Source organism: Nakaseomyces glabratus, chromosome C (assembly GCF_010111755.1).
Source record: "Nakaseomyces glabratus chromosome C, complete sequence".
In the NCBI taxonomy this organism is placed as follows: domain Eukaryota; kingdom Fungi; phylum Ascomycota; class Saccharomycetes; order Saccharomycetales; family Saccharomycetaceae; genus Nakaseomyces; species Nakaseomyces glabratus.
The window spans coordinates 344,944-368,458 of record NC_088953.1 but is presented as its reverse complement, the minus strand read 5'-3'; the positions used below and the strand labels follow the sequence as shown (position 1 = coordinate 368,458).

At 39.0% G+C, this 23,515-nt stretch overlaps 6 protein-coding genes across 6 annotated transcripts; 2 read left to right on the top strand and 4 right to left on the bottom strand.

The window, feature by feature from the left end:
* Window positions 1-323: 323 nt before the first annotated feature.
* On the top strand, window positions 324-869 carry GVI51_C03091 (uncharacterized protein; the record flags this gene model as incomplete). The annotated part of the gene is made up of 1 exon (XM_445320.2): window positions 324-869. The coding sequence occupies one exon, from the start codon at window positions 324-326 to the stop codon at window positions 867-869; it is 546 nt and encodes a 181-aa protein (XP_445320.2).
* Window positions 870-1,021: 152 nt separating this feature from the next.
* Window positions 1,022-5,968, bottom strand: YBT1 (the record flags this gene model as incomplete). Its single annotated transcript, XM_445319.1, has 1 exon — window positions 1,022-5,968. One exon carries the CDS (start codon window positions 5,966-5,968, stop codon window positions 1,022-1,024), a length of 4,947 nt encoding a protein of 1,648 aa, XP_445319.1.
* Window positions 5,969-8,976: 3,008 nt separating this feature from the next.
* On the top strand, window positions 8,977-10,935 carry FPS1 (Fps1p; the record flags this gene model as incomplete). Its single annotated transcript, XM_445318.1, has 1 exon — window positions 8,977-10,935. One exon carries the CDS (start codon window positions 8,977-8,979, stop codon window positions 10,933-10,935), a length of 1,959 nt encoding a protein of 652 aa, XP_445318.1.
* A 280-nt stretch (window positions 10,936-11,215) lies between these two features.
* ATG10 (E2-like conjugating enzyme) lies at window positions 11,216-11,695 on the bottom strand (the record flags this gene model as incomplete). Its single annotated transcript, XM_445317.1, has 1 exon — window positions 11,216-11,695. The coding sequence occupies one exon, from the start codon at window positions 11,693-11,695 to the stop codon at window positions 11,216-11,218; it is 480 nt and encodes a 159-aa protein (XP_445317.1).
* Window positions 11,696-12,174: 479 nt separating this feature from the next.
* GVI51_C03003 (succinate dehydrogenase iron-sulfur subunit) lies at window positions 12,175-12,936 on the bottom strand (the record flags this gene model as incomplete). Its single annotated transcript, XM_445316.1, has 1 exon — window positions 12,175-12,936. The coding sequence occupies one exon, from the start codon at window positions 12,934-12,936 to the stop codon at window positions 12,175-12,177; it is 762 nt and encodes a 253-aa protein (XP_445316.1).
* Window positions 12,937-13,636: 700 nt separating this feature from the next.
* Window positions 13,637-22,963, bottom strand: VPS13 (membrane morphogenesis protein VPS13; the record flags this gene model as incomplete). The annotated part of the gene is made up of 1 exon (XM_445315.1): window positions 13,637-22,963. The coding sequence occupies one exon, from the start codon at window positions 22,961-22,963 to the stop codon at window positions 13,637-13,639; it is 9,327 nt and encodes a 3,108-aa protein (XP_445315.1).
* Between the last annotated feature and the right edge of the window lie 552 nt (window positions 22,964-23,515).

Sequence of the window (23,515 nt, the reverse complement as noted above, 5' to 3'; positions counted from 1 at the left end):
GCCGGGTAAATCTACTTGCAATTGCACACTTTGTACGTACGGCATCTGACACGCCGTGCAACCACACTATATATATGGTTGTACGACAAAGGGTAACGTGACCTTTCTCTGTGTGATCAATAAATGCTCGTTAGCTTCTCTCTCTTGTGCAACTCTCTGTGTATACCATACTACCTTGGCCATCTAGAGAGCTGCACTATGGGTCCAGGTCTATTGTGCTTTCAACACGTACGCCTTCCAACAAGATGGCTGCACTCCTGTGTTTGGCATTTCAACCGGGTCCACAAGTACTTGACTATCTCTCCCTCACAACACAAACCTTGATGCTACACACCCGCGAAAGCCCGGAGGACGTCTCGCTCGGGGCACGGCTAGCTCACCTCGAGAGCTTGATAGGCACCGAGGCAATTGATCTGGATAAATTCAGCCACAGCAATACCACATTATCGGCTATCCTAGATGCAGTTACATTAAAACTCAATAGCTGGATCAATACCGCGACCGTGGAGTCACGGCTACTGATGGAGTTACTGATGAACCATCAGGAATCGGCTCTCTTAGCAAAACAACAGCAAGACGAAGGTGATAACCCATACGAGATAGTGGTCATCGAAAGATTAGAAGTCATGGCCAGATCGCTCATACAACTAGAGACTCTTTATAGAGACTCACTACGATTGGATACAACTGAATCTCTTGCATTGGACACCGATATAATCTCCCAAATAAATCAATTGTTTACAAACTGTAACGTATGCATCAAACGCACAATAGTACTAGCTTATAGATTGAAACTGCGACATAGGAAACACCAACAATACGTAAAATATCTTGAAGACAGACTAATGATCAGAGATGATCAGAGATGATCAGAGATGATCAGAGATGATTAACGACAAATGAATGACATAAACCAATGACAACTTGAAAAAAAGAAAAGATATGTGTATTATAATGAAAATATTAATGAATATAATAATAATGCAATTTAAATAAATACAAATGAAATAGGATAATGATCTTATTTCTTGGAATCAGAGTTCAATCTCGAAATGAACGACTTCTTGGCCAGGTCTATCAGAACATCCAACTCTCCACTATCCTCACACATATTGTAGAAAATACTTTTCTTTTCTAATAGTAAGGAATAGGGATGGTCAAATTCTTTCACTTCACCTGCATCCATAACAAGAATCTTGTCATAGTCGACAATAGAACGCAAACGGTGAGCAATTGTCAAAACCGTACTGTTGTTAAACTCCTGTCTAATCGTTTCTTGAATCTTAGCATCAGAGTTGTAATCAATTGATGCAGTAGCTTCATCTAATAAAATAACCTTAGGCATACGAAGTAATGATCTCGCTAAACACATCAATTGCCTTTGACCTTGTGAAAAGTTACTACCACCTTCGGCAATTTCACTTTCCAGGTTCAAAAACTTATTAACATTCTTAGAAGAGTTGCTTTGAATTTCACTTGTACTGGCTTCCATCTCTTCAGTACTAACCAAATTGACACGCTTTAGTGCAGTAAATATCTCTTCATCAGAGTATTCGTCATATGGATCTAAGTTGCTCCGAATGCTACCCGCAAACAAAGTAGGATCCTGAGGAATTATAGTAATCGAACGACGTAACCTTTTCAAATCAATATTGGCAATATTAACACCATCAAGCTTGATTGAACCTGTGTCAGCTTCCAAGAATCTAAACAAGGCAGTAATAATAGTAGATTTACCTGCACCAGTACGTCCTACAATACCGACCTTTTCTAATGGCTCAATGGTAAATGTCACATCTTTTATCACATAAGGCAAATGTGGTGCATATTTCAATGATAGATTATTAACTTCCACCTTACCACTGTCAGGCCATTGCGGTGGCGGTGTCACTGCATTGGCAGGATCAGCAATAAGTGGTTCTTGTTCAATATTCATGTACTCAAGGACACGCTCTACTGAGTTCATATTCATTTCAAGTTCTGAGTATTGACGGACTAACCACAATGCAGCCTCAGTGAACGAGATAGCATAGGTTAAAGAAATACCCGCCAAACCAGCATCAATGTTGTTAATGTTTAAAAGAATGAAAACACCAGAAGAAAATATAACCAAAGCACCTATCAAATCAATTCTGAAAGACAGCCATCTATTGACTACCCACAAGTAAAAAAATGGCATACTATTTTGATCTATCATGGATAAGTTCTCCTTAATAAATCTTTGCTCGTCACCAAAAGCACGAATTGTGGTTACCCCAACAAGGGTCTCAGAGAAATGCTGGAAAATAGGCGATTTACTAATTGAATCTAACCGTTTCAGTTCCCTTGATGTAGTCAAATAAAAGAATCCAACAATTGAGTAGCCTAGAACAATAATAATCGCAACTGGGAAAAATGCAGGTGTAATGTAAGATATCAACAACAAAGTTGCAAAAACTTCAATGGCTGAGTAGAACACACTTTGGATGTTAGGTGGAATTTCTTGATCAATGGATTCAATGTCCTTTGAAAATCTATTCATAATTCTACCGATTGGAGTTGAATCAAAAAATCTAACCCTAGCATGTAAAACTCTATCTAACAAAGAATCAAAAATCAGTTTAGAGGCTCTAATACCGAATAAAGAGTTCACGAATGTCTTAATGGATCCAATAATAGAAGACATAACACCTATTAAACAGTAAACTACCAGAAATTTGGCTATTCCTGCATTCTGATTTTCTGATTCTTTCTTACCAGCTTCATTAGTTAAAAGCACTCTATTTCTGCTTTCTACAATAAATGTACTTGCTGGTAGATTATAATTGCTCTCATCGACGTCTGAAAACCTCTTCACAGTCCAGTTACGTATCCACCAGGCCTGTGTAATTTGCAAACACAAAATTGCAGTAAAGACGGATGCTAAGGCAACAATTGTATACCAACCACCATACATCTTTATGTACCATTTGTAAATTTCCTTTCCAACAAATCCCATTGCTTTACCTTCTTCTTCAATCAATTTACCATCATCATTAACAGGCGTACTGTCTTGTACAATTTCAACAGGAGCTGGTGTAGTACCCAGAGACCTCTCTGATTTACCCTTTAATGAGGCGGAAGAAGCACTTCTTGAGATAATTGATTTCTTCATATTTTCATCCTCACCTAGTAGTCCTTTGGCAAGAAGCTCAATGGGTGTACCCTTTTCTTTAACCTTACCATCTTCAATCATGACAACGAAATCTGCATTCTTCATTGTCAATGCAATATTATGTGTTACTAAGATACAGGTTCTACCCTCCATCAATGGACCACTGATGCATTTATCATAAATCCATAACGCAGTATGTGAATCAACAGCACTTAGACAATCATCTAGAAGCAAATGACCTGCACTGGAGTAAAGAGCTCTGGCTAAGGATACTCTTTGCTTTTGACCACCTGACAAGGTAATACCCTTTTCACCAATTTCAGTACTGTCTCCAGCTTTTAATATCTGGAAATCTCTTTTCAAACTGCATGCTTCTACGACAGCATCATAACGGGCTTGATCGAATGGAGCGTTGAACAAAATATTATTACGGACAGTGTCGTTTAATAACCAGGCAGCTTGTGAACAATAGGCAATAGAATCATTAATCACACCCGCTTGTGATTGATATTCGTGTCTAGGAGACAAACTTGGAACAATTATTTTACCCTCAGACAATTGCATTTCACCCAATAAACCCATAAGTATCGAAGTTTTACCAGAGCCTGTAGCACCAACAATAACATTAAGCTTACCAGTCATAAACTCAATATCCAAGTTTCTCAATACAAACGAATCCTTATCGCTGTCCCATCTCAATGTTACATTTTCAAATGCCAACCGCTTACCGTTTTTATCTACGGTAAGTTGATCGTACTTATCAGTCTCTTCTGTTTCCAAGAAACGTTGAACTCTGTCCAAAGATATTTTTGATTGAATCAGATAACTTAACATATCGGAAATTCTATCCAATGGATCTCTCAATAAAGTAAATAAAGAAAGTGCAGTGAAAGCGACAGGTGTTGTTAGTTGCTTTTTCTCAATTAAAATAGAATAAGCAAAGGTACAACCAGTAATTAATGTTGGAGTGATAAACCATGAGAATGCGAGTACACACCAGACCATACATCTTTTCAACAGCAAAGCCAATTCCTTTTCTCTAACAAGCATGATACCTTCCTTGAACTTGTCTTCCCAAGAGAAGTATTTGATGATTCTAATGGCTTGGAAAGATTCATTCAATTTTTCGACTCTTTTATCTGTGCATGCTAAGTTACCTGCTTGCAATGTGCCTACAACGGCATACAACTTGGAATTAATAGGAATGATAATAATAGTGATTAAAATACCAACAAAAGCAGCTGTACCAATAACCTTGTACAGCAAAATCAAGGAAACCGTCAACATAATAGCTGTTTCCAAAAAATAATGTAAGTAAGCACACAATTCTGATATCTTGAAGGCGTCAACTGACATTAGGTTAATAATGGATCCTAAATTGGAAGAGTAGGATTCCTCATCTGCATTAACATGAGTGGTGTCATTTACCTCCTGGGGTGACACTTCGTCATGCTTTATCATATCATTCTCATTATTTTCGTCAGCTGGTTTTGATTGTTTAGTAATCTTTCTTTTCAAAGCTTTACTGTAGATTTCTGAAATAATGATACTTTTCATTCGAACACAGACTCTTCTCCCCAAGAACAAGTTACAATGGTCACAAATTGCAACAATGAACCTTGAAATAAACATTCCAAAGACATAGAACCATGCAAGGTTCATAGAACCTTTATCCTTATGCTCAATGAAATCTAGCAATTTCTTCAGCAAGATAGTTGGCACAAAGATTGAAAATGCAGATATAGTTGTGAAGCACCATTGAAACATAAATAAGTTTAAGAAATATCTTAGTAAAGAAATACCAAATCTTGAACTTCTCATTGAAGGTCTGTTACGGAATTCGAGAAAACTTTTCATCACATTAATTGAGTAGTCCTCCAATTTCAAAGACCACAGATCAGAATGTGACAAACTGTTATTCTTGTAAGCCTTGTTTATGAAAGGTTGAACCCAATGGAAACTGAAAAACGTCAGTAAAGAGACGTATGGTTCTGGGGAAGGTGCTCTATCCTGTTGTGGTTGGTAAAGCACTGGCAGATTGTTTCCAATTGGAGATGTCAATAACAGTGCCATTAAAACCAGGTTCAACCAGAATTGAGATTTGTAATATTGTGAGCTACCGTAGTCATTTACATGCCCAATAAGCGCCGATCTAAAAGGTAAAATGTGAGCTAAGAAGATCACCGTGTAGTTAGCGAATGACACTAACCAAATATTACCCGAGTATTTATTAACAAACTTGTTATTTTGATTCAAGTTCAATACCCGTAACGTTGCTAGCGTGAACAAGATTGTCCACAACAACACGTGTGGCTTAAAATGGAATTTCTGTAAGTCTCCATTTAAGTTAGATTTTTCAATAGAGAGGTAGCAATGCAGTAGTAATTGGAATGCTACAATTACAAATTCTATTACCACTCTGAATTTTTCAAACATATTACGTTTGATAAGATGGTATTTAGTTGGGTCATTAACCTCACCTGAATCAATGTTATTTATGGAGAAATGTCTATCATACAATGCTGAGCTATCGGTATTCAGTTCACTTGGTGAAGGGTGACTACCGTAATTGTGTTGTGCGTGCATTGTCAAAGGCATCTCTTCATCAGATTCTGATAAGTTTAATGAGCTCAGTTTCAATGACAGGCTCGGTGTAGGTGTTTCTTTCTTTATATCATATTTGTAAAACCGGATGAAAAAATTATGCAAAAGTATCAGTATTGATATAGTCACCAGCGTTGTCGGTACGTAATTGTTTAGTACTTCAATTCTACCATACTTTGTGATATCATCGAAATACCAAAATTGGCAGGAACTCATCGCCTCCACAACCATACTGAATTGTTTTATTGGTAGTGTCTATGTTTGTTTGAGGTTTGTGAGTAAATCAAACTAAATATCAAAATACTCAGGGATAACAATGGCAAAATTGGGGGAGTTTATATAAGGTTTTTATATTTCCAACCTCATCGCGCTGTAGAACATTACATTGTAGGGATTACATGCATCTGAACAAAAAAATAAAAAAAAAAAAATTTTCTTGCTTTCCGAGAAAAAAAAGAGAGAACGATTTCACATTTCTTTTTTTCCTTTTTTTTTGACAGATATGTAGAACAATGCACAGCTGATTGTTCCGTGGGTTGTACTCAAGTTTGTTAAGTGCAGCAACAAACCCACTTCACTCGTTCGTGATTCCCCGGAAGGGAAGCGTGAATCACACAATTGGTCTGCTATGACACATACTTTTCAATATTTTTTTCTTTCTTTCATAATAGATCCCGTGGAAGGGGGAAAGCTTGTGTCGTATGGGACGTAAGAAGATCAGTCATAGACTTGTACCGGGGATATGTGTATATAGTATGACACATTTTCCAAGTATCAGTGCAGCATAATAAAAAAAAACACAACATCTGTTGTTGCAGTAAATTTGGGATGGGTCTAGCTAAATAATTGCTAGAAGATTCCAAAAAATTTTGAACGGTATCTGTTAGTGACTCATCTGTTGCAGATGCATGCAAAATTTAAATATACATACAGTAATTACACACAATTGGGGGTGGATCCCATTACGTTCTGTTTCATCGGCGGGAATGTAGAGAAAAATAATTTCTCAAGGATTTCCGGGCCCTTTATATAAGGTTTTTTTTTTGGGAAAGGCGGCTAGGAAAACAAAGCTCCTTGATTCCCCAATCGGGAAAGGCGGCTAGAAGAATAGATCTAATAGCTCCTTGATTTCCCAATCGGGAAAGGCGGCTAAAAAAAGTTCCTTGATATCCCAATTGAGAAAGGCGGCTAAAAAAAGCTCCTTGATTTCCCTATCGGGAAAGGCGGCTACAAGAATAAGATATAAAAGCTCTCGGATTTCTCAGGGAGACACGGCTAGTCTACTGAGAATCCCTAAATATCATTTCCCTATTTGGAGCAAAAGAAGGCCGGGTAACAACGTACCTTGAAGTAAAATCGTACACTACTATAACTCTGAAACAGCCGCACTTCTTGTGTACGCGTGCATGTGCTTTCTTTGTTCTTTTTTCTTAAATTAGAGTTGCAATCACCATAAACGATGAATCTGTGCTGGCCTGCAGGTGGTCCTGCAGTGCTATTACTGCGAAGCCTCGAGAACACAGGTTCCAAACTTTTTTAAAAAATTTTCTTTTGACACAATACGGAGACAACGCTGTTACATCCGAGAACAACAGAACCAGCCGTACGGAGGCGGTGTATGTTGTTGCTTGGAAAATCCAGGACAAAATGTGTTCAACGTGAATTGTACGCTTTTGTGAATCATACCTGAACCAGTACCAGTACCAGTACTTGTGGTCTGTGTCTGTGTCTGTGTCTGTACGCTACTTTGTGTGGACAAGGAATAGTTCTGCAACAGAAAAAAAATGCGGGGGCGGGGTAGGATCTGGGGTAAATTAATTGATAGATCTCCCGGAAGAGGAAATCCTGGGGAGGAACAGACACAGAGAGAAAACTAAAAAACCACAGAGAGGGATACGCACAATGGTCTAATTTCTCGTTATCCCGATACCCGAGAATACGGAATGGCGGTGGAGAGAAGTTAGAAATGCGCAGTACCCGCGAAACCAAAAATGCACATTACTTTCACAAGAGACGATCCCCCGCAGAACCCTTCTCCTAACTTCCTGCGTGCGGCATACTCCACCCCCTACCCCCCCCCACCGCCCAGAATTGGTGTCAACCGTTAAAGTTCAATGATTGTGTGGACAAAGGGTCTTCTCAAATTTTATATCTACAAATCTAACTGTGCCCAGATCCTTAGAAGACGCTGCACGCCCGGCCCATTATATTTGACACAAACGTTTATCATAAACCCAGTTCCCATTTTTTCTGATAAGGGCACCACAAATTGGGAAGCGGCTGTGTCTTCTATCTGAGGTAAGGCCCCCCTATTAGCACTGGCTAAAACAAAAATGTAGATCGCTTCTGTGGCATTATCGGCGGTGGCAGTACTGAACCCGGTGGGGGAGGGGGGGAGAGGCAGGGAAGGGCATATTGATTACTTTTTCTATACCCTTAACTAAGCAAGACGTATGAATGTGGGGAAGAGTTCTTCTGATAAGGACAATACAATTGCGAGAGCACTGGTTGGACAAGGCTTTACACGGCTAAATTTTTTGAAATGTCTTCTCAAAGGAGGATGGTAGGAGGGTTAAGACTGCTAAATAACTAGGGGAATGGACCAAGGATGAATAACACCTCTTTAACCTAACATGGGACATAGAGCTATCGAAGCTAACTCATTTCAACGTTAAGTGCCGTTAAGAGTAGATTGGTCCTTACCATTTTCATTATACGTATATCGGATTACTTGTGCGCTATTTTTCTGAATCACAAAATGACGCGGTGCTCTTTTTTTTCAAGAAAAATTGGAAGAAAAAAAAGAAAGAAAGTAAGCAAAAAATGGCAGAGCCCCCTCACTTTCACATCAAAAATGCTGAGAGAAAACTAATTAAAAAAAAAAAAATTGGATCATATTATTTAACATAGTCAGAACAACAGTGTTCAAAATAATACCGAGCATTAAATCTCAAGGACATTTCCAAAGTGTTGGAGTTTTAAGAAGGACTTACAACTGTTCTCCTTTATTTTAGATTTTATCAACTTTAAGTAGCTTTTTCCATCACCAAAGAGACAAACTTAACTGGCACCGAGGCTGAACATCATTTCTAATCATACTTAAAGGCGATACATTTCTTACAAATTATTCAAAACACTTCCGTCTAGCATTTTCTGGATATACATTATAAAAATACAATCAAAAATCAATAAAAAACAATCTAGACTGATACTATTCTGATACTAAAGTATAACAAAAAATGTCTCATCAGCAAGGGGGATCCAAAAATCCCAATGCTATGAGTGATTTGAACGAATACTTATCCAACGAGGATCGCAATAGCCAAGAACGTAATGACCGTGATGATTTTGATGTTGAGATGCAGGAGTACACTCCTCAGCCATTCAAGAGACCAACTGCATCTTACATCCCTGAATATATAGGCACATCTAACCAGTTTCCTATCCAGGAGGTTGTGCCAAACACTAATATCCCAATTCATCAATTGATGGAGAACCACAGTGCTGCTCAGAGTCCCAACAGACCTAGTTCACCTGTCAACAACAGCAACATGAACAACCTCAGTGGTGACATGTCTACCGCTGCTGCTACAAGTGTTAATGTCAACACTACATCTAATACTGACCATCTACGAGCCAGAGATCACACTACAGTATCAGCTAACGTGTTGAACCTAGGCCACTTATACAAAAATAACTACGGTAATAACAACGATGACGGTGATCACATTTCTGTCCAGGAAGGTGTAACCAATGACAGTGAGAGTAAACAATATGGTACTAGAAGAGATCGTGCTACCTCTTTCATCTCTAGGCTAGCAGGTGGTGGTGATGATGGTTCACCAAATGATCCAAACCCTGGTAATGCATCTGTTCCAATTATCGTTAAGCCAAAGACACTATATCAAAATCCTCAAACCCCTACGGTTTTGCCATCCACATACCATCCTATTAACAGATGGTCTCTGGTGAAAAGTGGTGTTCTGAAAGAATTTTTGGCAGAATTTATGGGTACAATGGTCATGATTATTTTTGGTTCTGCTGTTGTCATTCAGGTCTTGTCTGGTGGTAAAGCACAACAGGACTCTTATTTAGCAGCCATGGATGCATTAAGCCAATCTGATCTAAGTGCTGGTGAGAAAATGGCTTTTGAAAACTTGACTAAATTGGTTTCATCTGTCAGTGCAGGTACATTCGATGATATTGCTCTTGGTTGGGCAGCAGCCGTTGTTATGGGTTACTTCTGTGCGGGTGGTAGTGCAATTTCTGGTGGTCACTTAAACCCAATTATTACACTTGCTAACTTCGTTTACAGAGGTTTCCCAGCTAAGAAGATTCCCTTTTATTTCTTTGGTCAATTATTTGGTGCCTATGTTGGTGGTCTAATTGCCTACGGTTATTACAAGAAGGTTATCTCTGAGACGTTTCCAGACCATTTCAACAGTGAGACTGTTGTGTCTATGTTCTGTGTTGTTCCAAAACCATATCTATCATCTGCCAGACAGTTTGTTTCCGAATTCTTGTGTGGTGCCATGCTGGTCGCATGTACGTTTGCACTAACAGATCCATACACCTCTCTATCTGGTGATGTGTTCCCTCTAATGTTGTTCCTATTGATCTTCATGTGTAACTCTGGTTTGGGTTACCAAACAGGTACTGCCATGAACATGGCTCGTGACTTAGGTCCTAGAATGGCGCTATACACAGTTGGTTTCAGCAGAAAGCTGCTATGGACCTCGCATCACCACTTCTTCTGGGTGCCTATCTGTGCTCCATTCATTGGTGCGCTAACTGGTGGTCTAGTGTACGATATCTTCATCTACCAAGGTCACGAATCGCCTGTCAACTGGCCATTCTCGTTATACAAGGAGACATTCCAAAGATGGTGGTTTAAGAGACCAGGCTGGCAAAGAAGAAACAAGGCCAGGAGAATGTCTGACCTCAGTGAGATCTCCTACGCTGAGGACGAGGACCTGGACAACACATACACTGGCACGCGGTTCCCTCGTGTCACCAAGACCAAGTCGTACCACTCCAGCCACAACACTGACGAGAAGAAAGTGCAATTCAAGTCTGTGCAAAGAGACAAGCCACATAACCAGAACATGGCTGCTGTGCTGGATGACGAGTCATCGTTGGAGACTGCTTCGCTAGGTGACTCATACATAGAACAGTACAGTTCCAAGAACAGTAACTGAATAAACGGAACGAATCGTCATGCCCATGGATAGTATACCTCAATGTGCTTCTGTTCCCAGGAAGGAAGAGATAGAGCACGTCCCATTTTCTAGCATTATTAAGAAAACCTAATATCTATTAAGATTCAAGTTTAGGTGTTTTGGCAATCCAGTTTCTGTTTTTTTTTATACTTCTATAAGTTCCTATACTTTATCTACAATCAATACTAATATTCCATTAATAGCAAATAAAAAAAAGAAATAAACAGCACGCTATTGCTTGCATCGGTCACTAGGGGAGTTAGCGGCACACCCACAGCAGGAACACACTCACCCACCGGTCGAGGTATGTGTCGCGCACAGTCACATCATCGCCCACTATATCACGTGTATCACAAGGATGTACAGAGTACCAAGCGCCTTGCAATGCGTGTGGGTACTGGGCGTCGAGGATGGTGTCCAGTCCGAGCGTCAAGTAGCTCGGTATGCGGAGTGTAGCCATTGTCTCTGCGCTGTGAGCCAGCTGTGATGTTTCTATGCCGTCAAGGGCTGTAGTTGCCCACACTCTGATCAGCAGCAGAGGCTCCCTGTACACACGAGAGAAGGTTATGAGCAGCTCTATATGTCCGCCTGTGTTACGTGTGCTGTTTGGGACAGTTAAGTGCAGACAGCAAGGCGAGTGCACAAGGTCGTGCCGCAGGAGTGGCAGCTTTTTGTACAGCTCGCGTGACTCTGCGAGCCTAGTCAACTGCTGCACAAACTGTTCATACTCCAGTGTCATATAGTTTGTTTCATATGGGTGCAAGTGTCAATGATGTCCAGATGAAACCATGTGAAACCATGTGAAACTATGTGAAACTATGTGAAACAGCGCGATGCCCCATCATAGGTTAGTAGCTCTTATTTGCTTTAGAAGGGCACTGGCACGCCTTGGGGAGGGAAATGAAAAGCCCTGCTCCGGGTAACTGTTTTCGGAGTTTCTGTCACTGTTAGCATCAATGCTGCGTACACATAAGCACATAGCACCGATTCGCACATTTTAACATGGTAAATACGGTTGAATCGAATAGTTGTATGAATAATAGAGCTACATATATATATTATGTAAGAATAAATAAGGATATTGGAGGGGGAGGGGGACGGTTAGGGAATGTAGGTACATTTGTTTTTTTATGTGCAGTGCAAATGAACTGCCACTAGAATGCTCTGGGGGCATTTCATTAATAAATAAGTGTGTTTGGTTTTCTTGTAGTTCAGTTCTTAGTCGAAGGCCAATTGCTTCTTGATTTCCGCGATTGAGCGGCCAGGGTTTAGACCCTTAGGACATGTTCTGGTACAGTTCATGATGGTGTGGCATCTGTACAGGGACATTGAGTTCTGCAGCATTGTTCTTCTGGCCTTGGTGGCCTGGTCTCTGGAGTCGATCAACCACCTGTATGCCTGCATCAAGACGGCAGGACCCAGGTATTCTTCTTGGTTCCACCAGTAGGAAGGACACGAGGTGGAACAGCATGCACATAATATACACTCGTACAGACCGTCCAGCTTCTTACGGTCGTCGATGGACTGCAGCACTTCCTTACCGTCTGCAGGGTAATCTGTTCTTTGCAAGTAAGGCTGGATGGACTTGTACTGCTGGTAGAAACCTGTTAAGTCTGGGACCAGGTCCTTGACGATGAACATGTGAGGCAGTGGGTATATCTTCGTGGTCTTGCTCTCGTCCTGGTCGATTTTGCACAGACAGGCCAGCGTGTTGGCACCGCCGATGTTCATGGCACAGGAACCACAGATACCTTCTCTGCAGGATCTTCTGAAGGTCAAAGTGGCATCCTGCTCATTCTTAATCTTCAGCAAAGCGTCCAGCACCATGGGACCACAGTCTTCCAGGTCGACTTTGTACTCTTGCAGATGTGGTTTCTCAGTGGGTTTATCAGGGTTCCATCTATAAATCTTGAACGTCTTTAACCGAGGCACACTAGTGGCAGTAGCCAACCCTCTCCTGGAGACTCTTAGCATAAACATTTGTATCCTTTATTTAAATATTGGGAGTTGACTTATGTTATTTTGGCAAGGTTACAACAAATAAGAGAGCTTACGCTTTGCCAAAAGTAAATAACAAGAATAATGATGGTAGTTCCGGAGCTTTCCTTAAATACTAACTTCCAAATAGGCAAGAAACCCAAATCCGAGTGGTCAAGAACTGGTAGCACTGGTAGCACTATTACGCAGGAACCAATGAGAAGTTATAAAACAGCCTTTTAGCAGCTCTACCCAATCAAATACAACACAGAAGGGAGAGCTCATCGCTTGCCATACTGAAAAAAATAAAATATGGCCATTTTGGCAGTGAACCACTGTGAACCACTGTGAAGCAGAGTGAACCACTATGAACCACTGTGATTGTATAGGTGGCCCCCCCCAGCTCCCTAATTTCGACCAATCAGACGCGAGTTAGTCTACCCCAGGGAAATACCGGAGAAGTACTGCTCCTTTGGTCCGATGAGGGGGGCCCTCTGAAATTTGCCAAAAATCCCGGAAATCCCGCTCCTCCCGAAAAACGTCGCGAAAACCTCGCTATTCTCGCTATTCTCGCAGTTGTGAGCTTGCAGTTCGCAGTTCTCGGAAAATTTCTCGGAGAACGATAAGGAGGGAGGAGGGGGAGGGGAGGAGGGGGATATGGAACACGTGAAATTATAGTACAGTACGATATGCTATATAGGAGTTATAATACGACTTCGCAGTACTGGTTGTACTTCTTCACTGCGATGGCGATGTTCTTGTATATATATCTTCTCTCGTGTGGGTCTGCGATGGGGATGAAGTACTCTGCCTGGGACTTGAGCTTGACGTGGATGCCGCCGCGCTCGAGGACGATGCCCTGGATCGAGTCGTACTCGACCCCCCACATGACTTCGAGCTCCTTGATGTTCAGCTCGCATATCCTCTGCATGGATACGATGACCACCAGCTCGTTGCCCGGCAGGATGACGTGCGCCAAGTACTCGTCGTCGACAAACTGCCCACCGTTCACGGTCTTCAGCCAGTACTGGCCCAAGGAGTGGGACTCGTCGTAGGGCTTGATGATCTGGTCGTTGCCGATATATCTGGGCAGCCTGATCCGCGCCTGGTACGCCATAATATCATTTGTGGAGACCCGGAGGCCCTGACTTAGATTACTCGTCAAGTCCAGGAACCCAATGGCAGTCTTGGCAGGCAAGCCCAGTAGACCTTTGCCCAATCCTTTGATCAGCCCGGCTGCACCATCCTTTTGCGCGCCTTTGTATGGATCAAGCGCAATGCCGGAAAACCCACTGCCTATCGTAGCTGCAAAGGACTGCGCAGAGTTGGCGAAGACGTTCTTGCCACTTCTATTCAATCTTTGCTGAAGCCTTCGGGACTCCTGGAAACTGCTGTCCTGTGTAACAGATAAACCCTTCGCCAGAGAACCTGTCAACCTTGCCATACTGTCAGACAAACCATATACCGTCTTCTTAGCAAAGCTTACACCACCACGAGCTATTTGAGCTCCGATTTCCTGTGGACTATCGTTCATCATATAGCCCAGATATGGTTCATAAAATAGATCTACTACACCAGAACTTATGGTATTGAACAACCCCACTGGGTTACCGAAACAATCAGCAGACCCGAGAATTTTGTGGACTTGGTAGAAAACTTGTTGGCCATAGTACATCTTCATCGAGTTCATAAGCATTGGTAAAGGTACTCTAACATTATCCATTAAGAGCGAGTTGAGTTTAATTGGAGCATCATTGACATTTCCTAGCGTCAAGGACAGCATATGAACGTAATACATCGGCGAAACACTATTTTTGTTCGTATCAGAAATTATAACATCCTTCGTCTCTTCAATACGATCTGATCTGGAAAAGGAGAAATGCAGCATAGTAGGTTGAATATGTAGAACTTCAAAGTATAAATCATCTTCTGAAGTTATATCTTCAAATTCAGGAAGTCTTACATGATCCATATCTGGAATCTTAGGTTCAGTAATCCATGGTGCACCCGGAAACCTGCTGAATTCAAGAATTGCATACATGAAATCTTCATCTAATTGTATTGATAACTCTTGCATCAATAAAGTGACGTGTTTGTAGTACGGTATACCATGAGAATCATCTTTGACCTTAGAAATCGATCCTGATAAAACTGGATGTTCTTTTAATTCCTCTTCTGTTTTCTTCACGGTAGTAGGATAAATTATATTTTGAGAGTTTGATGTAAACAGTTGATTATCTGCTTGGAGCCACTTAATATTCCAACTGAAAGTTTTGTATAAATCAGATTCATTGTAACGCATCTCAATGCCTTGCATATTTAAATACAAAATTTCGCGCAGGTTTGCGTCAATAAGTGAGACACCGATACCATTGAATGAAAATACCAGCCGAGTTTGAAATTCTTCATCATTTTCATCAGCAACAAAAACTTCACCTGATTCATTTAGAGATAATGAAGATGCCTTCTTCTTGTTTCTTAGCTTGTATAAACTAACTTCAGGGTTATAGTTAGTAATCAGCAAAGCCTGGGTAGGTCCATCAGCAACGACATGTAAATCAACTAGATGCATTTTCTCACCTTCATCTACTCCAGGCAACCTCATTGGCTTCAAATTACCAATTGCTCCTAAATCAATCTCTCTATTTCTATTCTTGGAAGTTATTATCAGTTTCTTTTGTTTAGCTGACGGGTAATCCCAAGCGTAAGGCATTACACTCATAGGTGGAATACGGTAATATAATGGCTTATACGTCAATGCTTCATAATCTTCATTCTTCTCATCATACAAATCATCTATTAATGAAGGATCTCTTTGGTAAAAGATGAACTCATAATCACTAAAGTTTCTGATGGAATAAGGCCAGTGGTTCTTGCCATCTTTAACAACAATAAAAAGCGTTGCATTTTCTAATAGAATATCAATTTTAAGTAGTTTGTGGCTAGAGCCTTTTCTCAAGACCTTCAAAAACGTAGAGCCTACCTCATTCAAGTGAAATGGTGCTGACCATTCGGAATCCATTCCTAAAAATTTTAATATTAGCTGTTTCTCAACCATGGAACTCAACTTATATAATGGTTTGGAATCATTCTTGGGAATTTGAATTGAATCTATGGACCCAACTTCACATACTTCAATCTCATAATCAAGTTCATTCCTGATGATATACCTTGGTGCTACTTCTACTATTTTTGATAGCATATAAGGTCCAACACCATCACTAATATATATTCCAACATCAAACTCCTGTTCCTTGTTTGGAACAGGTACTGATGTATCAAATGCTTGCCCTATTGCATCAATGGAAAATGGCAAACACCAATCACTCTCTCTAAACTTTATCTGTGCTTTATTGTTCTTTTCACTTGGCTTTTCAAATGAAAACAACAACGGCTTGCTAAAGCGTCCATTATCACTATCATATACAGTCGATTTAGCAACATTCATCATATCAGATTTTGCAAATAACTCACGATCTGTCTTGTTGAATAGTATATATGGTGAGTAGATTTTCAGTATTTTGGTGGGTGTCCCGTCTAAATTTTGATAATGAATCAACAAGCGTAACTTTTGACCGCTAGCCAATGTCAAATGTATACTCTTTTCTGGTTGTAGTGTGTTGTTTGGTGGAGTATGAATTATTGTCGGTTTAGATAAGTTGTCATTTTCAATTAATGGGAGCACCCGCATTAAAACAAAATTTCTTAGAGATACATCATGAATTTCAAGACTGGATTCTCTTTTCAAGTATCTGTAACCACCCCTCATATCTTTTCTTTCATATAGCAAAAAGTTGATATCATAAGGTAATCCATTTTCTATTATGAGTGATGGAGATATGACAATTTTCATTTTAGGATAAACTTTTGATAGAGGCTCATTATTATCGAAAAATCCAGAAACCTCAAAATTATAATCACTACCATCATTATTCTGAGATTGACATGATACTGAGCGCGAGCCATTGATCAATGTCTTCCAGTAAATATTTTCACTCGACCAGTTGAAACCGTTATCATTGCTTATAGCAGCAGGTTTAATTTTTAAATTGGAATCATAACAGTATTCTACAGGTATTGATTTCACCTCATTAGGAAGGATAGAAAACTCTAAGTATTCTCGTTTACTGTTTTGAGGAGGATTTACAGAAACCAGCACTTTTTGCCTCGTTATATTTTCAACAACTAATGTAGATCTAAATGTAATTGTTTTAATATTGTCAGGACCACAATCACATGTTGTTATTATTCTATTATGGTATTTCCCAACACTAGGTTTCAACACATGGATGTTATCACCAATGTCCGTTGCATCAACTTTCAATATGGATTTATAATTGGAATTTGGAATGGATGCACAAATTACTGAGCTGACCTGGTCTGTACTCAGCCGTTCTCTGACAGATTGCCAATCCTCAAACTCCCATGGTATATTGCCTTCATTTTCTAATCTAGTGAGTCCTTTCCTATCCTCTATGTTATCTGTCAGTATCCATACATCAATATCCAACCCTGTTTGATTAACCAATCTGTAAGGCTTTTGATAACCTCTTGGTTTCAAAGCCAATTCCCCAGACAATGCTTTTGGAATACCAGTTAACATTTCTAAGGATCTTGTCGATAAGGTAATATCAGTTAAGACATCACTATTGACATTCAACTCATAAACTGAGGATGTATTAGACTTCTTCAAGAAAGAAATGATAAAGTTTGTGTTTTCAATAAAAGGTTCCCAACATGATCTTGAATAGTTAAATATATTCACATAGGTAGTTACAGATGTCTCAATTTTCAGATTAGAGGACCAATTTTTACCACTAACAAAAAGAGAAGTTGCACTCATATCCAAAACTGGCATTTCATGCACATCACCAATTAATATTAATCTCAATCCCCCAAAATCAGCACTTAAGCTTTCTTTTATTTGCATTCTAATTGGAGAAGCGCTTCTTCTACTAGTGGCTCTTTTCAAAGATTGTGTATCAGACAGTGTACTTAATATACTTGGAACATATTTTGATAGCTTTTTCTCAAATTCCTTAGAAAATGCTTCAATTTTATCTCCAGATTCTTCATTTTGGACCTCAATATCATTTTTACTATTATTCGCTAACGCTATTGTTCTCTCAAATATCATCATTGCTAATCTAATATCTCTTAAAGAGATTCGCATCAACAGTGGTTGAATAGATATCTGGATATCAGTGACTTGTAAATTTTTGGTAGACTCACGCTTATCAATTGTGAGAGTAGTCGAAAAGTCATCCAATAACCGAACTTTATCAGAACTATTGGTATTCATCTGTGTCAAGAAAACATTGACATTATTTGTTGCAAAGGATATGATGTTCTGATCTGTCAGTAGAATTTGCCCAATATTAAATACTACGGCTTCAGTATTCTCATTCGAAGGGTCAGCTAATAATATAAATGCAGTGTCCACTATATTCAACGAATATTGAATAACATTTTTGGTTTCCGGGGAGGGTTCATTTGACTCACTGATGATATCTGAATTAATAGATGAATCATCTGTTTCTAATTGAACAGTAGGCTCTTCAAAGTTTAACCCCCCTACAAAATTTTTCAAAGCAAATAAGAAGTCCATAGCCAAAATAACGTGTGGGCTATTTATATTTGTTGAAACATTTGTGACGGTATGATCACTCAGTTTTCTTGTAGAGTATTTAGCAACAAATTGATAATCATTTTCATTGGATTTTGGTACTAGTTCAGCAAATTTATTTTGTTTATCAGATCTCTTATCTTTAACAGTAAATGCAGATATATGTGCCTCACCATCCAATGTACCATCATAGCCAAGCTTGAAGGAAGTTCCCATATCTTGCAAGCCAAATTCAGCAATTAAGCCATTCGATGTTTTCTCCCTTGAAGATGAGTCACTCAATACAAGAGATAAGGATGGACTGTTAAAAACAAAATCGAAGTTGATCTTATCTCCTAGTTCCTCTCCATCACTATCTTTTAAAGCATTGTCAGCAGTCGATGGAGTAGTGGTTAATACGGATTCTACAGATGGAGTTGAATTAACCATCAAATACAATTGCTCTTCATTATCATTTTCTATCGTAAACGCATTAGAAAAGGTGGACCAGCATTTCAATAGTTCGTTTGCCTGATGTTCAGAAATAGCGATAGTTGTGGGATTGAAGTCACTGATTATTTTGAATGTAGGCTCATCTTTTACTGAAAGTGGTGAATGTATTATACTAAAAAGTAAAGACATTCCATGCAAGATACTAACTTTTTCATTTTGAATATATGATATCAATTCTGTTTGTCTCAAACCCATCTTTACATGATTAACCTTATTTTGAGAAGTTTCTCCTGTAAAACTGTTTTGTATGAAAAATTCACCTAAAAACAACTGTATCCTATCACCCAAACTATCTAAATTAGAAGTATTAGGGAAGTTAATAGTAGGCGACTTAATAAGGATGTCCAGCTTCATGTTATTAACAGTGTCCATAGAAGGTGCTTGATTATAGGCTGCCTCTCTTGCACGGTCAAAGAATGTTTTCATCTTTTGGAATTTATTCAGGTAGTTTGCAATTCTATTGATCGGGGCTTCAACAAAATTAATTACCATAGAACCAGTTGTATATTTTAACAAAGAGTCAAAATTAGCAGAATTAGTTTGAGAATCAAAGGTTTCATATGAAAGCTCAACAAGTTCATCACCCTCCATTTGTATTAGCTTTCTAAGAGGCGAGCATCTATCAAGTGCTTCTGATATTTCCTCAGTCAAATCTAACCCATCCATACGCATATCAAACTTTAGTTTTTCTGGCAACATTACTAGTTTGAGGTTCGCAGCATTAAAGACAAGGGTAGCAATTTTGATAGAATCATCATTGAGAATGACATTAACACCACCCATGTTAATTTTCATCTTTATTTTTTGTGGTGCATCTTCATTATCTGAATTGTTATGTCTCAGAACATCAGCTGGTGCTTCAGGAGCGTTGGGGTCAGAGAATGTTAGCATCATGAAGTTCATTAGAGTTAATATAGACAGTGGTGTCAACACAATTTGTAATTTTTCCATATCAATAAGAACATCTTGATCGTATACTTCAATTAAAGAATTTTCATGGGATACAATTCTTTGTGTTCTCGAATATTGTAAAGAGAACAAATCCGAGTTCTTAACAGAACCTGAAAATTCAGAGGTTATCAAATTACTGAATTCCTTCGAACTTTTGGAAATATGATCTTCCATATTCAGAGAATGTATTTGTAAATTAACTTTCATATCCTTGGTTCTCTTGTAAAAATCAAATTGAAAGTTTTCACCCTTAATGTCAACCAATTTATTGCATGTCATTGTTTCTGAGTTCTCACATTTTGAGATCCCGACCATAACTTGATCAATGTCAAAGTGAACATCCAAGAATTTCTGGTCAAGTTGAGATTCCGATAGAGTAGCAATATAAGCTTTCATATCACGAAGTTGTTTTTGTTCCAAATCTGAAAAGCGAGTAGCATTTTCTTCAGGTGTGTTTTGAGTGCCATCATTATTCTCGATGATAAAGGAAGATGGTAAGCAGTTCTGCAAAATCTCAATAGCTGTTTTGTATTGAAAATCATTAAATGCAAACCTAATTGTAGGTAAATGACCAGTTAACTTGAATTTTGGAAGGCGAAATGCTTTTGGTGCAATTAATGAGTCCAGAACTAGTACCAACTTCATTTTTTCAAGAACACTGAGGTTTTCAAAACTTTCGCTATCTTTTAAACTACTTAGTGTATTGTGAATGTTAGCACCAACTAAGATTTGAGTATCTTGCAATTCTAATTTGTACCTATCAAACATCAATCTGTTCTTATCATTAGGATTTAATTTGTCATAATCTTCTGGGCTCATGCCAATGATTTCCTTAATCTTTTCCTTTGGTATAACATCGCTAGAAACAGATATATGTCCAGCATCAACAATAGCACAGGGTGTATCCCAAGTATAATCGTGAAGTGGAAGTATAATCAAAGGTGCTTGCAAATCAAGAGATAAGTTAATAGTTTTGTGGTCCTCAAGAATAGTTTCTATGCCCATTCGTGAATAAGTGGTCCACCCCTCAACAGTAGCCTCTGCTGCTGAAATAATTGCGTCAATGGTATCTTTATGTTCATCGGGCATATTGAAAAATTGGAGGATTTCAGATACAAAAAGGACATTGTAGAATATAGTCATACCATTCAATTTGATGTCTAGCTTCGAATCTGAGATGCCATCTAGAGGATTGCTTTCATATATCAGATTCAATAAATTCTCCTTTATATCGCCTGTGTCAGTAATGCTTGATTTATGTAAATCCCTACCACTGACAATATGCTTATAAATACTTGTTTCTGATCCATCTTCAACCCTAAAGTCAGCCAACGAAAATTTACCTATATAAGAATCAGACCTTTGAGAGAATTGAAGTTCACAATCTTCAAATATAACTTCGGATAATATTACATTATTTTTCTTCTTTAAGACAAAGGAACCTTTTTTTAAAATACTGCTGATATTCAAAGTCACTCGTTCTCTAGGAACAGAAATCTCCTCAGTTTCTTCCTCATTTTCATCAAACTCAATAGCATCATAAAATTCTTTTCTCTGTTCGTCAGTGAGTTCCAAGGCGTCAGAAGTAGTATCTTTGGAGCCCCACCATGATGATAGCCACCCTCCATTGTTATTTTTACTGTTTTCTATAGCTTTATTTGAGGCTTTTGAAACAGCTCTGCTTTCAGTAAACTGCCTTTTAGCCACTGTTCTAAATAGAATTAACTCTTCATAAGATAAAGACTCGGTGAGCTCGTTCAATTTAGCTTCTTCTTCAATTGGTAGGTCAGACTCTAATGATGGCAAATTAAGTTTCTTTTCCCACAGTTCAATATATTTTCTCCTGTCTTGACATTTCTTTTGAATAGCATCCCAGGTCCACATTTCGTTTTTCTTCCGCATTCTCTCTTTAACTCTGGATACCACATATTTGAACCATTCTTGTGGATTTTCCTGCACTGATACAGATGGCCTCTCCACTTGAGATATAGATTTATTTGCCTTTGCAGTCAGATTTGACAATGTAAATAAAAAATCATTATACTCAGCATCATCGATACCGACAGTGAACTCTTCAAATATCAATTGCATGTCAACATGGGGTTGAGAGTCACTGGAACCTTTTTTATTTAAAGTCAAGTGACCTTCTCCACTAATAGGTCTTATAATATATTGATGCTGAGGAGTTTCCACACTTTCTGCACTAGCGATAGTTCTTTGGAATTGCAGAATCAATTTCTCATGAGTTGGGTCATATAGATCAGACTCTGGATCTAGATAATCAAGTAGGAAAGTCGAGTTTGTATTCCAATAGCAGCACAGGGAGTCCATCTTGAACAGTTTATGGGACAGCGCCTGAGCTGTTTCAATGAATTTTGGTACCCATTGATCATCGGTTGACACAGCCGAGAATTCTTTTAATGCAACACCTAACGCACATGGGTATTTCGAGAATAGACAACTTTTATCCTCGTATCTCAAATGTATATTTTTGATCGTGATCTGTAAGTTTTCTATGATCTTAGTTGTTAAGGATTGCATAAAAGTGGAATTCTTGCCATCATCAGCATTGTCCGCACTGAGCGATTGCTTTGCCTGATTAGTCAGTTCCCATTCGGCCAGTTTATTGAGTTTGTGTCTCAGCTCTCTGGCTATATCCTCATCAGGAGTAGTAGTTTTGAAGTCTCTTGGCGTACACAACAAGAAACAGTCCTCGATAATAATCTTAACGGGGTTATTTTTCAAAGAGGACCAAGGCACCACTAGGGAAAGGTCATTCAACACACCGAACTTCACGTCAATTGGCAAGTTGAGACTATCCAAACAATCCTGCCTCAACTTCAAGTTTTTAAGCTTCACGTCACCGCTCCATATCCCCACATTTAACTGCGCTGGGTCAAAGTTCTGAACATAGGAGCCCAGCACCCTGTTCAGTACAGACGCAGCTAACGATTCCAACATCTTATTACCTGGCTCTCAATTCTCAAAGATCCGGATCTACTATGTTCTGCGATCCAAATTAAAATCTCTAAAAAGTTTCTTAGGGCAATTGCAGATGGTAGACTCCTTATCAATAAATATCAACTTTTTGTTCAACGTTTGCTTGCGATATCCAAATTAAAGTACCTAAACGAGTTCAGATCTGTCCTTTAAGTTCGCTGTTTTGTAGTTTAAATTGAGCTTTTTAGGGAGAATTCGATTTAAGCGAGAGGTGATGAGGACAATTTTGCTCGTTATTATGAATAGTGGAGGTTGCAAGAGCATACATGAAATACAAATAGACAAGATATGCCAGGGCAAGCATATATATTAAGTGTATTCTATCTACAAATATGTTCAAGTGTGTAGCAATTTATATGATACTGCCAGTTAGTTGCGTGCTAATTTAACTCTTTCAAAGTATGCTAAATAGATACCTCTTGGGATGTGAGCTGTCCTCCCTACAAAACATAGTTAATGACGCTTGCCCATACTAGTGGTTAGAAGGGAGTAGGAGACTTGTTCTGACCAAGT